At 35.3% G+C, this 19062-nt stretch overlaps 1 protein-coding gene across 2 annotated transcripts in view; it reads right to left on the bottom strand.

Moving 5' to 3' along the window:
* Vps13B (vacuolar protein sorting 13B) overlaps positions 1–19062 on the bottom strand; it is a 965007-nt gene that overhangs the window by 525272 nt on the left and 420673 nt on the right. For both annotated transcript variants that reach the window (XM_090386413.1, XM_090386414.1), the window contains exons 22-23: positions 7285–7425; positions 61–447 (exon numbers count right to left, since the gene is read on the bottom strand). In XM_090386413.1, coding sequence (XP_090242539.1) covers positions 61–447; positions 7285–7425 — 528 coding nt within the window. The remainder of the gene's footprint in view (positions 1–60; positions 448–7284; positions 7426–19062) is intronic.

Raw genomic sequence — 19062 nt, 5'->3', positions numbered from 1 at the left:
TTAAATCAAGTAGCAACTATAAATTTCCATAAATCAATTAAACTTATTTAAGTGTCTTACCTAAGGAAGTGGCTTCAAGAGTAGTGTGGGTAAAAATATTGTTAACTGAAAGAACCATTTGAGTATCATCCACTTTAGGAGAAACATCAAACACAACAATTGTCTGCACTGTTGATATTTCAATTATGTGAAATATGGAAAGAGCAGCCGTTACTTGGGTTGAGCCCTTCAATAAAGAAGTGGTTTGAGTGTCAGTACTACTAGACACTTCTTTACTTGACTGGTCTTCTTCTTCACTTGGCTTAATATCTGAGATGTAAAGGTTCTGAAAACTTGGATGTGTGATAATCTTCTGAAGTGCTGATTCAGCAAATAAAACTGCTTGGTCATATTTTGCTTCACTGAAATTCAATTTTAGTGGCCTCTCAAGTTTTAAATAGAGTTTAGCTGGAAATATATTAATTACAATTAAATAAATAAATAGTAATAAGAAGAAGATGAAGATTCTTTATTGAACCAATATAATACAAGGGGTAATTATTTAATTTGCAGACTGGTGCAAGATTTTATATTTACCATGCAAACTTTCCATAATTGCTACTAGAGACGTTCTCTCTGATCGCGATCGCTACTGAGCAGAATCTGTGTGCATACCAGTACTTGTCGAGCTAGCACTGTGTGAAGAGAGTTTTTTAGCCACATGTCACTGACAATCGTTTTGAAGCAAATATCATGTTGGACATACCAATTGAACAGCAATATGTGATTCTTTATTGGGTCAGTTGAGGCTTAAATACATCAGAAACAGTTAAAGAGATGAATGAAGTGTATGGTATTGAGTGCCTTGGTAGGATAGTCACATTTAAATGGCACAAACGATTCAGTGAAAGCTGTGAGACTGTTGCAGATGACCAAAGACCTGGTCAACCTTCCTCCTTAACAACTCCTGAGCAAATTTCAAAAGCCCAGAAAATCTTGGATGAAGACAAGCAAATTACTACTTGTGAATTAACTGTTAGAATGTCCATTTCATACGGTAGTGCTCACAATGTTGTGAAAGATCATCTGAAAATGTTGCAAATTTCTGCCAGCTGGATTCCACACACAATTTGATCCAGAACAAAAACAGCAAAGAGTAGACTTGTGCAAAGAAATGCTTGTTGTTTTGAAACACAGGGTCAAAACTTCTTAAATCAAATAGTGACTTGTGATGAAACTTGGATTTTTCACTCTGGTCCAGAGACAAAACCACAGTTGAATGAGTGGAAACATTCTGATTCACTAAGACCTAAGAAATTTCAAGCTTTTTGTTCAGCTGACAAATAAATGCTTCTTGTGTTTTTTGACATAAAAGGCATTCTTGTTACACATTTTGTGCCTTATGTAAGAATATATAAGGAACTCTGAGGTTCTCAGAGTCAAACTTTGCCATGCCATTTGTGAGAAACGTCGAGAAATTTCCAGTGTGAAGTGGTTCCGTTCCTCCATCAAGACAATGCAGGCCATATATGGCTAATATTGTGCAGGCAGTGATCAGTTCCATAAATGCTGACATTCTACCCCCCCCCCCAAATCACCAGACTTAACCCTGTGATTTCTTCCTGTTTCCACATCTGAAGAAAGCTCTGAAAGGCAAGTGTTTCGCACCTCACAACAATGCTTGCAGAGCCACAGTGGAAGACTTTGCAACTTTCTGAAAAATAGCTTGCAAGAATCATTTAATGTGTGGATACAACAGTAGCTATTATTTATTTTATTTTATTTATTTTTTTTTTTTTTAGGAGCATTAGCAACTAAGGATATTGCTCCGGGATATGCGGTGGTCATTCCCTGACCTTTCCGCATCCTCCGTATTTGGTGGTGGCGGGCTCGAACCCCGGTCTAATCAAGAAGCGTGTGCTACACACTGCTGCTCCTTCCCACCTGGCTATGGAGGCGCCACACACAACAGTAGCGAAAGTGTGTAAAGTTCAAGGGAGAGTATTTTGAGAAGGAGAAATTCTCAGAAGATTTAGTTGATGGCAATAAAGATAAGTCTTGCACTAGCTGCTAATTAAATCATCACTCCTTGTGATCATTTAGTATATAGAAATACAAAGATTAACTGAATCTTTAAATTTCTGTACATGCTTTGTTGGTATCCCAGCAAAGTGTAAGATATTTGAAAATTCATTCCGATGTAAGTCCACTTACATTATAATACATATAAAAAATTTTAAATGTTAAATCAAGAACTTTACATCAAGTACTTAGGAGCAAACCAAATATTTCCTCATTTACCATGTTTTAATACATTTTACACTGCTATTAAAAAATGGTCCATTGTAAATCTGTCTATTAGCAATTCAGGTGAAGAAGATGATTCCTTTTTAAATAATGCTTAATCTGCTAACATTCTAAGCATAAACCTGGTTCACGAAGTGGATAGAAAGGATTAACCATCCAATATAATCCCAAATATGAGATGAATAAGTATAGTGATTCACTAATTTGATCACAAAATCAAAGTATGACAATACCTACTGATCTGTAATTACAATATTTGAAAATTTTGGATGCCCATCTCAATCACCCTTTCAAAAGAGATTTTTTCTAAATGATGACAAAAACAACACACCATAGTATAGCAGCATAAAATACAATGGGATGAATATACATCTAAATTTTGATAATAATGAATGCCTTATCTGAAACTTTTATGAGAGCTTTACTAGCTTTAAAGGAAAGGATAGTGGAGAGAGAAGAGATTACCACATTACAACCTACAGAGAATTTTCATTTATAATTACAAAGCTTAAGAAGGAATTAATTCTGAATTGCACTGCTTTGCCCAATGTTTTATTAAAAAACATCAGCTGTATGTATTACATGCAGCTGATGTTTATACAGAACTTTTGCACCATTGCTAGGATTATAATAACACTACTTATCACATAATAGTTCCAATTACAATTCACAATGACATGTACAGCTGCTGTCATCTACAATTATGAAGATTACCAAAAGTAATGATCCAAATTTTTTTCCAAAAAAAGTTTTCTTTTTTTTTTTGTACATTTGTGTGTGATTGAAAGCAAAAAAACAATAACAGTAAGCTAAAATAACTTTACACTTATTTTTTCAGACAGCTTCCATTATGTTCCACACATGTGCACCAAAAAGCAATGCAATGCAATGCAATCATGAAAAAAATTTTTTGTTCGTGCAGCCAGTGATGTACTGTTGTCTTCACATCATTTTGCAATAGAGTACCCTTCAAAAGTCTAAACAAAGAAAAAAAATTTCAATCGTGATACAAAATTTCCTCTGACACTAAAAGCAAAAGTTTATAGCAGTGGTGGTTAAAAAATAAAACAACATGCTTCCTTCCTTGAAGATTAACACAGTCACAATAATTGCTATTCAGAAAGTAAAAAAAAAAAAAAAAAAACCATTGAAATCATTGCTTTTTTTTGAGTAACCCACATATATGTAACTTGAAAAAGTCACAGACAAAAGATCACACAAGGAAAGAAGAGTTGGTGGGGGAAGAACTAGAGGATCAATTTTTACCATAAAAATTGATCCTAAGAAGCCTAAGTACGAAATTTTATTTGTACTTAGGCTACACAAGAGTTAACTTCACTATTGATACTTTAACCAAATTGAGCAACCTTCTGATATTCTCTAAGCCAAAGTTCGATAAACATCATTTTAGAAATGGGAGTTATAAAAGAAGATTGGGAGGTAATAACTATGTGTGATTTCTTGTTGTCCTAATATTTTATTTTTGTTTAGGTTTGATTAGTATGTCGGTTGGTGTGCAGGCCCGATCAAAGAGGCCTTTTAAGAATTACTCCCGCCTGTGATAGGATTTGAATTCAGATCTTGCCAAACAAGTGAAAAATGCTTAGCTTGTTATACTCTCATAGAGGATAGCAAAAGATATTTCCAGTGCTTTTAATCCTATACACTAACTTACATCAATTGCCATTCAATTTTGCAATATCTGGCTTGGCAATAATTTCTCAGTTTTGTTCATTTGCCAACAGAGAATTCTTCTTGCCTTGATTCAGTTTTTACACGGGTTTCAACTGCCCTCAATGCATCACAGGGAGTTGCAGTCATCCCATCTGACCATAGTATAGCAGCATAAAATACAATGGGATGAATATACATCTAAATTTTGATAATAATGAAAACTAGGTTTATTTTTTATTACAGTCTACACAGTTTTGAAAAAATCCTTGGATAGCCATTAATAAGAAGAAATGTGATAATACCTTTTAACTATCGTTGAATATTTTTACAACCTTTAAAAGAGTAATTTAATTTAATTTAGCTGGTATGTATAATTGTTATCTTTTCCAAATTCTAAATAAATTTTCAGTAGCTCAGAACAGAATGCAGTTTCCATTCCTCATAGCTTGGACTACTGATTGTGGTTCTAAATAACAAGTATGCACAACTAAACAACTATGCACCAATTAAACTATAAAACATATAAACTAATGGCAGCCTTTCTGTATTTTCTGATATACATAATGAAATCCATTATGTTGGTTTGGTCAAAAGCCGTGCCTGTAGTGTTGTTGTTATTATTTGATTTTTAGGAGCATTAGCAACTAAGGCCATATTGCTCCAGGATATGCGGTGGTCATTCCCTGACCTTTCCGCATCCTCCGTATTTGGTGGTGACGGGCTCGAACCCCGGTCTAATCAAGAAGCGTGTGCTACGCACTGCTGCTCCTTCCCACCTGGCTACGGAGGCGCCTTCGCCTGTAGTGTCTTTGCCTGTGACCTTCACAGCCTCGTTACATCATACCAAACCATCACTAAGGCAGGATGGCCCTATCTCTCTGCCCCATCCCCCTCCCTCCAACTTATACATTAAAATTTCACTCAACAGTAAAGAATCTCTTGTCTACAGAACAGATTATCCTGTGTTTATTTTTCACATCACTGCAGTAAAGGTTTAATTGCAACTTCCAGATTTCTTTTAGAGGTTATCTGCCCTATGTTATGGAAAGCACACATCTGTAGATCTAACCTAATTAACCTGAATATGATTTGGGTAATATTACAAGAGAATATCAATTTTCTAGGGTGGTCATTCTATTCTCAGAGCATCACCATAATCTTCAGAGTATATTTTAATTGTTAATTTTAAAATGTTGAATGAACACCACCTTACTATGCTGTGCTAAAACAGCTATTTATCCCATTACACATTAATCTGTACAAAGATAAATAACATTTATTCCTATGTAACAAAAATAACATACTAAATACTGTCATTTTTGACTCTTTTTTTTTTTTTTTCATCACTCAAAATCTGTATCGGCACTGAGTGTTTTTGATATCAAATAGATGAACTCTACAATGTTTGAATAATGAAATAAAAGTTCATGCTTACAAATGACTTTCAAACTATCAGTTCTGAGTCAGAAGAGACTATTTTAGTTTATGCAAACTTCTAGTTGCATTAACTTCATAATATCATATAAGAATTACAGAAGACAACTCAAAACAGAATTCAAAATCAAAAAAATTTGAATTCTGTGTTTGAATTTGGTTTGCTTTACTGCAATGGACAAAAAATTAGTCGCCTGTGTAATTTTTCAATTAATAATGTGTAACCCTTCCTTTCGCATGGATCAGTTTCTGAATTCTCATTGGTAGGATTCAACTAGACCCCTTAAATAGTTTATATCTATATTAGACTATTCTGAAAACAATTTAGTCCATAATTTGCTCGGGTTTTGTGGATGATGTAGTTTTGTTTTTACTTGACAGGCTAATTTAAATGCCCTATTATTCCGCATGTTCCTTGTACTAATTGAAAAAGTAGAGAACCTGTGCTGGACAGCTGACATCCTGGAATACAAAAGTATCGGAATCATGAGCAACCCTCAAATGTTTAGCAAAAGGGACAACTTGATCATCTAAAATATTTGTGTAGCCAGTCTGGTTTGTATTTAAAGTAGGGAACCTAGTTCATAATAGATAAAAATATCTCCAAAGCATCACTGACCCCACCACCTTGCACACAGTCTGGATTAAATGTCTCATTGCTTCTCCTGTAAACTTGGAAACTGGCATCATTAGAGTATAGGCAAAAATTGGATTCATCAGACCACACTACAGCTTTCCGATCATTAACAGTCCAGTTTTTATGCCTTTTAGCCCATATTAGTTGGGTTTTTTTTATGTGCACCTGTTAACACTGATCTCTTTCAAGGGGACCCTACTCAAGATATCCATGATATACAATTCTCCTCCTTAGTGTTCAAGAATTTCTGCAAATAAGAACTGTTTTTGGGAGTTCTTGTTTGTTTGAAATTGTTTTTCTACCATTCATTTCTGGATGATTTCAACTTGAATCATTCCTTAAAAATTCTTATTACTGTTCTTTCTGAAACATCAGCATATTCAGCTAACACTCATTTTTGCCAATCACTATCACCTTTTTCTGTAGCTCATCTTCTTCAGTCATAGCCAATATACTTGTAAGCAGAAAAAATGGGCTAAGCTTATATTTTAATTTCAATTCTGTAAGCAAGCTAGCATAGAAGATACACATTTTTAATCTGTTATATGCCATATATATCAAAGTGAATAAATTTTTGTTCAGTGTCTGCATGGCTAAGTTGGACATAGACCAACTTAGGCATACAGACTGAGTTCTTGGCATCAATCTCTTGAGGGAGCAGAAAGTTCCCCCCAATTGCATATCTCATGCAGTTAATGCATCCCAAATTTGTTGATTTGTTACATTAACTTCATTCAAGAAAAATAATTTTACTCAGAAAATGTCCAGAATATTTGCCTTATTTTTAAAGCTTGGAATCTTCTAGGATCTAAAATCTGTCTAATTTTGATATTTATATCTTCCTGAATTTCCCAATTTTCGTGAGCATTCTTGAATTCATAAGTAACATAACTGCAATTCCATCTTCAAGAGTCAGCATATCAGGCATAAGAAACAGTAGCAGCAGGCTGGGATAGAGGATTCCTTTCTTAGAAACAAATTATCTACAATATAATATATTGTGAAAGTAAATGCAATCTGATAAGCAATATGCAAAAGGAAATTCATTATTGAACCTTTTAGTTTAGGCAAATTCTGGTTTCATTTTATTATGCCTGATGTATTTCCAGCATCATCTGTATATATACTTTAAAATACTTTTGAATATTTCTACATATTCAAAATTGTAAATGTATATTCATATGACTATAATAAATTAATTCAGGACTATTTCATTTTTCATGGACAATAACAGGAGAAATGATCTTTTATACCTGGCTGGTTAAGGAAATCAAAACATGTGACTGTTATAAGAGCAGGAGGTATTCCAGTTTTAGGATCAGCTTCTCCAGGTTTGGTTTCCATCCATGGTACCACATACATAGCAGGTGTAGGAACTAGAAACACCTCTGCTTCTAGGGGGAATAGAAGGAGCATATTTTAGAATATAATACATAAACACATCTACAGTTTTAATTTAACTCTATTATCTATATATTACTTATTATTTTAGTAATCAATTTGTCTGAACATATGCTGAAAGAAACAGAAATAAGAAAATGAAATTACTGGAGAAAAACAAAAAAAAACACCATCTGAAAATATACTTTACTAATCTCAGAGACAGCTTACTATTATTTAATCTGTGTTATATTTTGAGTCACACTGATAGTTAATTATTGAAATCTTCTCTCCCATAAATACCCATCATTACCTTGTTTCCTACTATGCTGCCTATCACTAGTTTGCCTGTTAAAAACCTGTGGTGGTATTGGTAATGATTATGCAGCTAAGCTTTTTATGATAAATTCCTGCCATCTCACATAGTTAAGAACCTCCTAATTCTGCTTGTCCATAAAAAAAACAACATAAATTCATTTTTTATGTCTTTATTTATTGCTTTTTTATTTTAGAATTGTAATTTCTTAATATATTTTTAGTAATTTCTTAATCTCTGTAATTAATTCTTTTATTTAAACTTCTATAAAACAGCTTAAACAAATAATGAGGTAAATTCTTTTTAAATTATATCAAATATTTTGTAATTTTAAAATTTTTATTAATATTAATCTCCCCATTTGTATGCAGGACTCACTGACTATCATAAATCATAGATGATTACTATAACACTGCAGAGCTCTTTTCTTTTCTGCAAGTAATAGCATATAATACCCCAATATGATGGAAATAATACCCCATATGATGGAAACTTTAACATGTTCACACCATGGTGGACCACCAGTGGGTAGCCAAGTGCTGCAATGTATTTTTTTTGTCTTCTTTACTGGTGTCTGAAGAAAAAATAATTTCATTAGACTTCCAACCTTACAGATAAGTTGGAGTTTATATAAGGAGTGCAGGAGGAAACTATCTTAATTTTTTTTTACAAAACTAGCATGTTGTTCTTAGAAACTACCTATTAGACAGAGCATCCCACAAGAGGGTTATCAAGTATCACCCTGCAGGCAGAGTACCCACCAGTAAGCTGCTGAGTATATAGTCCTGTGACCACTATCAACTATATTTGATAGAAATAATGATTTTTTATTAACTGGGACTGATTATTTTTATTTTCCTATAAAGGTGGTTCTTCTTCTCTGTAGGTATGCATCCTGAAAGAATAACAACGGATAAGGAGTTTTATTATTTTTTTATTTTTTGAAAATAACCTTGAATAGTTTCTTACTATGCAAATAGCAATGTGACATTTCTCTAACAGTGATATGTTTTCAAACAACAGATAGCAAAACAAATTGTATTGCATCGTGGCAGAGAAAAAATGAGCAGAAAAGAGATCATTCTGCTCTTTCCAACAGAGAATAGACTAGCCATAAATATGAGAATCCAATCTCATATTCTGAAAAACATCAAAAAACTGACTTTGAATAAACATAGCTACAAACTTTTGATGTTCAAAAAGCTGGAGAGGTGAGGTATTTGTAGAAAGGAGGAAAACAGGAGTTTGTGTTTTTTTTTTTTGCAAAAAGTGGGAGTTCTTTCTAAAAAAAAAGGAGGAACAAAAGAGATTTCTCACAAAAAGTAGAAGGTTATGACTGTTTACCAATAAAGTATACTTTTAAACATTAGCTTTCTAGCATTTTTCTGTCTGTGGATTTCTGTTTGGATTGTCTTTTGGACATCAACTAATTACAATTGCTTCAAATAGCAGCAGTTGTAGCAGACTTTGCACATATTCAGACATACTGATGTCAAAGTTTTATTTATAACAATGATACTGCTGTTCACACTTGGATGTCAAGAGCATTTCCAAAACTGCACTAAAAAGAGAAGACTTGAATTCAGTTTTTCTTTCAACTGGTTAAATATTTTCTGATGTTTAGCTGTAAGGAATTAAATCTAAAGAATGACTAGGGATAATTTGTTACATTTCATGCTTCCTTGTGCACCTATTAGTTCTCCAACCAGACTACTGTACATTAATCGTTTATTCTTTCATAAGTGCCTGTTAGGTTCTCACACTGAAACTGACAGAACTGATCTAAAAAATATCATTCATTGGCCTTCAATGATACTGAGAAGAACTGAAAACTATTATTATTTATATTTTTTTTTTCTGAAATTGATTCATTTCACTTGCAATTTGCTATTCACAGTGAACAGGTTCAAAGAAACCTGTTCACTGAATAGCATATAAGATCATGAATATTTTCACCTATTAGAAATATATTTAAGTTAAATAATATTTAACTCAACACTTCCGATAATCTAGTTGGTAACACTCTTTGGACTTAGGAATTCATGACAAAAAGTTGGTGGCTGCTAAACTAAGTCTGCAATTTATCAAATAATTGAAGTTTTATCACTTCACTGGATCATATAAGCATGCAAATAAACTCAATGCATAATTTTGAACCACTATGTTTTTTGTTTGCTTTTATACCATAAAAATAAATCTTTAATTATATTAATTTTAATAAGCTTTTATTAATCTTGACTTTTTTTTAAATTGAGAGAGGTAATCATTCCTGGGTCATGTTGTATGTAATGAATTTAAATTGAAAACCTACATAATAAACTTTAATTCATTATAATTTTTTTATAGTTAACTGAACACTTACAGCAAACTATTCTCAGTGTTTATCATTTTTTAACAAAATTAAGAAAAGCTAGAGGAAAAACAGTGTTTTTTAAAAAGGTAGAAACACCCTAGGATGCCAATTCTAGTACAATGGTGAGCAGGAGAGTTGGCAGCTATGGATAAATAAAAGTTGGCATGCACTATAAGTTATTCTACTCAGGACAAATCAATTATCATGTTCTTATTCTTTCAAGTGAAAAAATACATTTTCTAAATGGTATACACTGGAAAACGTTTAACATGAAAAAATATTCTGATCCTGACAAAATGCTGTGATTTCATACATTTATTTTCTATATTCTTTTAACATGAAACAAAAAACGCTTAACATGAAAAGATTTCTCATCTCAGAAGAACAAAAAATATATACTGGCCGTTGCGTCGTCACTAAAGTTTTAGTGTTTATGACTTTATGATGCAACTTTCTATTGACTAGGCTGATATCTGATAATAAACAATATGTAGATAGTACAAGGTTGTTATGTTGTTGTTATTTGGTTTTTAGGAGCATTAGCAACTAAGGCCATATTGCTCCGGGGATATGCGGTGGTCATTCCCTGACCTTCCCGCATCCTCCGTATTTGGCGGTCGCGGGCTCGAACCCCGGTCTAATCAAGAAGCATGTGTTATTTGTTATAGGGAAGAGCATAAATCTGTGCTGCTCCTGCCCACCTGGCTCCGGAGGCGCCGATAGTACAAGGATGCCGCTTGCCACACACCACCCTTATCATTTTAAACAAATGGGATTACCAGTCAGTGGGCAAAACATTTCATTTACAGTCTTGAAGTAAGTGACATGTACTGTATAAAGTGGTGAATTTCGTGTTTAATAATAAATTAGTAAATTTATCACCCTCAACTATACAATGGAAAAATCAGGGCACAAACAAAGCACTATTTCGCTTAAACTTAAAATGGAGTTAGCATTAGTAAAGGCATATGATGCAAGAAAGCAAGCTTATTCAGCATCAGCCAAAAAAAAAAAAAAAAAAACCACACACCACTCCCATTTCACCCCTCCGTTCATTCGAAATACCTGTCCAGTTGAGCTTTCAATTTGTTTAGGCTATCAACTTCAACAAGTGATGGAAGTCGGTTCCACCAACCAACCACCCGCTGGCCAAAGGCAAACTTCCGCACATCTATCCGACATCCGTCCTTCCTCAATTTGAATTTATGCCCTCTGAGGTGATTATTCTGATCAAGATGAAGAATCCCATTGGCATTGAGCATGCTCAAACCATTCAAAGCCTTATACACCTCTATCAGATCACCTCGCTGGTGCCTAGTCTCCAGACTCTGTAATTTGCAAAACTTAAATATTAAAATTTAATATTTTAAATTGTAATTCTATTTATTCTTCACATTTCGTTTTATGATGTTAATGTCTTTTTTTTTGCACTTGTTCATATTTGGGATGATTTATTATAGTTCCGAATATCAAAATTGGAGTCTTCAATTGTTGATATGAGATATTTTGGATAGTCTGCTTTCTTTTGAGTGCTAAAAAAAATTCATTTAAGTAATTTATAAAATTTTAACTTCAGTAATATAGTGAGAATAAGAATAGAAGAGTTTTGTAAGAAAATACTAAGGCAAGCCTCTTCATTAAGTTTAATTAAATTAATTAATGAAAATTTTATGTAATACTGTATTTCTTATAAAAAAATATGATTTCAAAACTATAATCTCTCAACAAATATGGTTACTTTTGCAGTATTTATCTATAAGCCTCTTTTACAAAACAAACACTGTAAATCGGAAACATGATATATATAACTAAATTGACAATTCATCAAATTTATTCATGAAGTTGTATAGCTTCTGCTATGACAAGTGTATTAAATATTTGAAGTTGTAACACTTCATTAGATTGTATCAATGCACAAATTGCTTTGAATGCACAATGCTGATAGAACTGCACTACTTAAAATTTGCCACGTGTTTCGCAAATACTGAATAGTTAACATAATAACAACATAGACAATACACATCACGAACATAAACCTGTTTCGATGTTCATGATGTATTGTCTCTGTACTCATTTCCCATTGGTCTTTTATAATGGGACTGACAAGGATAGCAGCCTTTACTAATTTCTTAAAAGGAGAGGGCAGTGTTTTGGTTCATATTTCTAGATAATCAGCAATGTTAGTTAGTGGAGGTGCCATACTCTGCATTTATTTATTTTGCAAAGCAGTAGCTGAAGGGGATTCTTTGAAAACAGACATTTGTAAAAATGTTTGGAATCGCTAACTCTACGTTGTCGGCAATCATAAACAATAGAGACTAACTTACTGCAATGTTTGAGGCAGTATGTTTGAGCCTGATAGGAAACGGATGAGAATGGCCAAACATGATGATTTGGAGGCTGCATTGCTTGTTTGGTTCAAATAAGCTAGGTTCAGAATGCTCCAATATTGGGACCTCTATTAATGAAAAAAGCAGATGTGTTTGCAATTCAAATGGGGATTGAATTCACTGCAAATCCAAGCTGGTTGGAACATTTCAAGAAAAGACATGGGATCATTTTTAAAAATGTTTGTGGTGAGGCAAATCAAGTTTCACTGAGTATGAAATTGAATTGGCTGCAGTCTACATTGCCTGAAAAATATAGCGCGAGAGATGTCTTTAACGCTGATGAAACGGGGTTGTTCTATCGCTGCTTACCCGATAAAACTTTATCATTTAAGGGGCAGCAGTGTTCTGGCAGCAAAAATTCCAAAGAGAGGATAACGATAATGGTGGCTTGCACTTTCAGATGGATCTGAAAAGCGGCCCTTATTTGTTATAGGGAAGACCATGAATCCGTGTTGTTTTAAAATTGTAAAAAAAAAAAAATACCAGTTGAGTACACAACAAACAAGAAGGCGTGGATGATCACGACAACATTTCCTGATTGGCTTTTGAATTTAGATAAGGGTTTTTTACACGAAACGTTGCCGAGATTGTTGATAATTGTCCAGTTTGCTCTGATGTCAACCTGCTCCTGCCCACCTGGCACCTCTGTACTCAGGTGGGCAGGAGCAGCAGTATGTAGCACACGTTTCGTGATTAGACAGGGGGTTCGAGCCCATGATTGCCAAATACGGAGGATGTGGAAAGGTCAGGGAATGACCACCGCATATCCCCAGAGCAATATGGCCTTAGTTGCTAATGTTCCTAAAAACCAAATAACAAACAAATAACAGTTCACTCTGAAGTGAGATTAAAAGCTATAAAGCTTGTATTTTTGCCTCCAAACACTATGAGCATTTTACAGCCTTGTGATTGAGGTTGTCACAGACATTCTCTCAGATATGCCAGACAAGCTGTTCTTGCTACCTGGGAGTCTAAAACGCTGATGGAACTGATATTCGGGTGACACTCAAGACAAAGTGGACCCAATTTCGGCGAAGTCTGGACGGTCTATGACAGCCAAATCCTCTGCTTACACCTTCACGATGGTGGGACTGTTAGTAATCCTGGGTATAACCTTCATGCACAAGTACATGGTGGGTGACCACCCAGGTGTGAACCAACGTAAGCAGGGGTCGAGGTGTGGCGCCCACACCACATGGAGGAACGCCGCCCCTCTATGTTACCAGGCAGTACTAGGTGGTAGATGACTCTCATCAACCGGTGAAATACCACCACTTTGCTTATTGGAGGCTTGAAGTGGTGGAACCCATGTTTAGTCTCTAGAGCTAAGTTCCGGCCAACCCTTCCCTATCTCTTCCATCATGCAGTATGATTGCTGATTTTTGAGGTTATAATGAATGTCGTGGCGAGATCCAATATTCCTTACATTTCGAGGGTACAGCTCTAAAACGGTGTTCGCAGGCCGGCCGCTAGTTAGTACACCGGACTGAACCTATTGGTAACTCTCTAGGAAGCTTCCGGATCAGCTAGTGTATAATCTTGCTACCTCTACTCTGCCAGATAGTGACTGGAGGGAGTCCGAGTAGTGCGTATGCGGGGAGCATTGTCGAGGCCACGTTATGTCAAGGATCTGGGTATATTCTTACCACATGTACGCCATATCCAAAAATTTCATTACTTCATACAGCATGTCCCACCCACTTTTTCTTACTATTGAATACACCATGAATTGTCAAAATAATAGAGCAAGCTTATCTGCGAAAAGATCTAAACCTCCCAAGGACTTCCTAATTCATTTCACAAATATACGTGGTCTCAATTCTAATCTCAACGATGTCCATTTCCACTTGCAGTCTTCCAAACCCCATGTACTTTTTCTGACTGAATCTCAGTTATCAGTTGATTCAACTACTGCTCATCTCAGATGTCCAAATTATTTGCTGTATGATTCCTTTCGCCTCAAAGGTGGTACTTGTGCATATGTCCGTTCTGATATTCCCTGTCAGAGACTTGACAATTTGGAATCTCCTCTCTTTGATCTTCTCTGGCTTAAAATCTCTCTGTCTCATTGTGTAAAATTCATCTGTTGTCTCTACCGTTCTCCCAACTCCACCAATCACTTGGAGCTCTTTGACTTCCTCTCTTTGCAACTTGACTTTCTCCAGTCCAACTTTCCTAACAGTGAGGTAATTTTCCTTGGTGATTTTAACGTTCACAACTCCAGCTGGCTTCCGTTTTCTAGTCACACCGACCCAGCAGGTCGAGATGCTGAGGCTTTTGCAATTACTAATGACCTAGCACAGATTGTTCATTTACCTACAAGAATACCGGACAATCCTAATCATACAGCCAATACGCTTGATCTTTTTCTCACAAACAACCCTTCTAAGTACAAGGTTGAAGTGAGAGGTCCTTTAGGCACTTCAGATCACAACTTGGTGATTGTCTCTTCTCCAATGGAACCTTTATCTCATGGCTATTCCCAACCTCGTATTGTTTGGCATTACAAGAATGCAAAATGGGATGACCTGCGAGACTTCTTTTCTTCTTTTCCTTGGTCTGATTACTGTTTCAAAACTTCTGATGTCAACGTTTGCTCAGATCGTGTCAGTGAAATTATTCTTGCAGGAATGGAATCCTTTATCCCACACTCCACTTTAAAATCTCGTCCTTTATCTAAACCTTGGTTTTCCAATAAATGTGCTAAGGCTGTCCAAGAGAAGAACGTTGCATATCGTAATTGGCTTGTTTCTAATTCTTCAGTTTCATTTTCTGCCTACACCAAAGCTCGCAACAATTGTAAAGCAGTTATTAATCAGTCCAAACTAGAGTTTGAACAGGCTAAGAGTAGAAAACTTGCTTCTTGCCCTAATGGTAGCCGAGCATTCTGGTCTCTTGCCAAAGCTATTGGCCGCAACTTTTGCCCATCTCTGCTCCCACCTCTGTCCAAACCAGATGGTTCTGTTGTGTCTTCAGCCAAGGATAAAGCTGACCTGCTAGCATCCCATTTTTCTTCGAGCTCATGTATTAATGATCTTGGTAAAACACCTCCCACCATTCCTAACACGCTCCATTCAATGCCTTCTGTGGTCTTCCGTCAAAAGGATATCAGAAGGATTTTGATGAATCTTGATGCTAAGAAAGCTCCAGGTCCTGGTGGTATTTCTCCACTTGTTCTCAAAACCTGTGCTCCTGAGCTTACTCCTATTCTTTGCCGCCTTTTTTCACTTTCTTATTCCAAAGGTGTTTTTCCTTCTGCTTGGAAATTTGCTCATATCCAGCCAGTTCCTAAAAAGGGTGACAAATCCCTCCCATCCAATTATCGTCCCATTGCAATTACTTCTACTCTTTCTAAAGTAATGGAGAAATCAATTAACCGCCAACTCTTAAACTACCTAGAAACCTTCCGTCTGATCAACGATCGCCAGTATGGATTCCGTCAGTGTCGATCCACTGGTGATATTCTGGCTTATGTTACCCATTTATGGACTAATTCAATGGAAAGGTTCGGTGAAACACAAGTAGTTGCTCTTGACATCTCAAAGGCTTTTGATCGTGTTTGGCATAAAGGTCTTCTAAACAAGCTTCCATCTTATGGTTTGCCAACTGTTTTTAGTAATTGGTTATCCAGTTTTCTCTCTGATCGCTCACTGAAGGTGATGGTAGATGGCTCTCTGTCTTCTAACTTCTCCACTAATGCCGGTGTCCCCCAAGGTTCAGTTCTTTCCCCCACTCTTTTCCTCTTGTATATCAATGACCTTCTTCCATTGACTGGAAATCCTATCCATAGTTTTGCCGATGATAGCACATTGCACTCAACTTTCCATTTTGAGAAACCTTGTCCAGCTCAATCAGCTTCAAGTTCTCGAAAATCTGCTGCCAATTCCTTAAATGCCGATCTTCAGGTAATTCTCCAGTGGGGCAAAGACAACTTAGTTGATTTCAACCCTTCTAAAACTCAATCTTGTCTTATATCTCGCAAAAAGGATTCTTCTGCTCCTATGCTTATCTTTAGTGACACTCTGATTTCTAGGCAAAATGATATATCTCTTTTGGGGATTACCCTGACTTCTAATCTCTCTTGGCACAAGCACATTACAAATATTGCTTCCTCTGCATCTAAAAAACTTGGTTTTCTCTTTCGCTCTCGGCGTTACTTTTCTCCCAAACAGCTGCTCACTCTGTATAAATCGCAAATCCGCCCTGCCATGGAATATTGTTCCCACATCTGGGGTGGTGCCCCCAAAACCTCTCTCAGGCTTCTTGATTCCATTCAGAAGAGGGCAGTTAGGTTAATTAATGATTCATCTCTAACAGAGTCTCTCCACTCGCTTTCTCATAGACGCACTGTTTCTGCTGCATGCCTCTTCTACAGATACTTCCATGGGCACTGTTCTTCTGAATTGGCTTCTATAATTCCCGCTCTCTCCTTCAAAACAGTCCGAACACGTGCCGCCACCAGCCAACATCCATTTACTGTCCAACTTCAAACCCACAGAACCAACTTTTCATCTTCCTCATTTATTCATTCAACTGCCGTTTTCTGGAACAACCTTCCTTCATACGTATTTCCTGAAAATTACAATCTACAGAAGTTCAAGTCCAATATCAACAAATATCTTCTTTCGTCTTCTCAACCTCCAACCCAAGCACGGTACTAAGTACTATAGGTTATAATACCTCTCGTGTTTGGGGTTCTCATAAAAAAAAAAATAATAATAAAGAATTTAAAATTTTATTACCGAAAACAATTGCTAAGAAAATATTTGGCCACAATTGAAGCAAAAGAAGATTTCTCTGTCAACTTATTGGATGCATTGCATACATTGCACACTGCTTGAAATCTTGTAACACCAAAGACTATCGAAAATTGTTTTTTTCTTGCAGGATTTTCCAAAATGACGGATTTAATACCTACTCAAGAGTCTCAAGACAATCAAGAAGCTGAACCGACATTCAGTGAAATGTTTGGGTGTGTTTCATCTCTTTTAGAAAGTTCGGTATCTTTGGATGAATTTGTCGCAGTTGATGATACTAATTTGTGTACAGTGCCGATTTTAACAGAAAATTATATTTTGGATATCATACAGTCGTGGGTGAAGATAGTGATGATAATGTATTCAATGACATCGATTTGTTAGTTCCTGTTCCTACTACATCAGAAATGCGAAAATTGATAAAAAGTATGCACAGATATTTAGATGTACATAAGAGTGGTGAAATGAACCAAATGATGGACAATATTGAACAATTTTTTGTTAATAAGATGATAAATAATGCGGTGCAAAAAAAATATCAGATTTTTTTACAAAAAATAATTTAACTTTTTTTTTTTAATTTTTACATATTGTATGTGCTTTTTTTTTTTTTTTTTTGTGATGAAGTCAATAAACAAGTTATGTGTTAATAAAATGTTTGTAAAATGCCCCTTGTGTAGTGTTATATAGTGCATAAAATGTTAACTTGTTTAAACTTTCTATCTTAACTCTTTTGATTATTACGACATCAAAAATATTGGTGAGTTTTTTTGTTTTTTTTTTGTTTACTTCTTTTAACACGAAAAATTATTTCTGTCTCCATGGTTTCATGTTAAACGGATTTCCACTGTATATGCATATATACCATTTAGAAAATTGTAGAACAAGGTGGATGAATAAGGAAGAATAAGCAACTGTCTAGTTTCAAAGAGAAAAAAGTTATAGATTGATAAAAAGCTCTGAATTATAAATACTTATAAACTGATAAGTAACAGTTACATAACAAACAATTAGGCTGGCAAAGCTGAGTATGAGAAATCACTACCTAAGAGAGCAAAGAAAGGGGAATTGGTAGTTTTACATGACATATGCAAATAATGTAATTATTTACATATTAAAGAACAAATCAGATTGGCTCTTTATGTAATGGATGCAGGAAAGTTGGCGATAAACCAGCCAATGAAGTGAATCGATATTTCCGATTGATTATTGTAGATTAAAGCCCCTTCAATGGAAAGGAGATGAACCCACCAGTTACCCTGAGCTTTGTAAAATCAGTAGTATGGAAATTACAGAGGACTATTTTACTAGAAAACCTGTGAGCCTGAAGGCAAGTAATGTCTCTGAGGTCGCATTATACCACTTGCATAATAGATGATGTACCCAATTATTGTGAGGGAAGTGGCAAGGGAGCAGGCTCACATGATTTTCCCTAAGGGAAAATCACGAAGCTGATGTGTTGGACAGACAACTTGAGTAGTCGAGACCAGCTAATCGCGAGGATGATGTGATGATTAATAATGCTATACAGAGTCATTTAGATAGAAATGGTTTCTCAAAAGAGCAAAACAGACTTTTACAGAGGAAAAATCTTAACTAGATTGATAAACTATTATAACAGTCTCACCCATGAGTTGGATGCAGGAAATAACTTTGTTTATTTTAACTTTAGAAAAGCATTTAATTCAGGCCTGTACAAGAGATTGATATATAAGTTGGCATATACTGAGATTACAGGCAAGATCCTTAAAAGGGAATACTCAATGTTGTCAAGGGATACTTCTATCCAGAATTTTAGCTACAATACTAACTGAATTATCTGGCAAAAAAAATGC

The sequence above is a fragment of the Mastigoproctus giganteus genome, chromosome 12, assembly GCF_048544385.1.
Source record: "Mastigoproctus giganteus isolate SK-2022 chromosome 12, ASM4854438v1, whole genome shotgun sequence".
Lineage (NCBI taxonomy): Eukaryota > Metazoa > Arthropoda > Arachnida > Uropygi > Thelyphonidae > Mastigoproctus > Mastigoproctus giganteus.
This window is presented reverse-complemented; position numbering and strand designations above follow the sequence as displayed.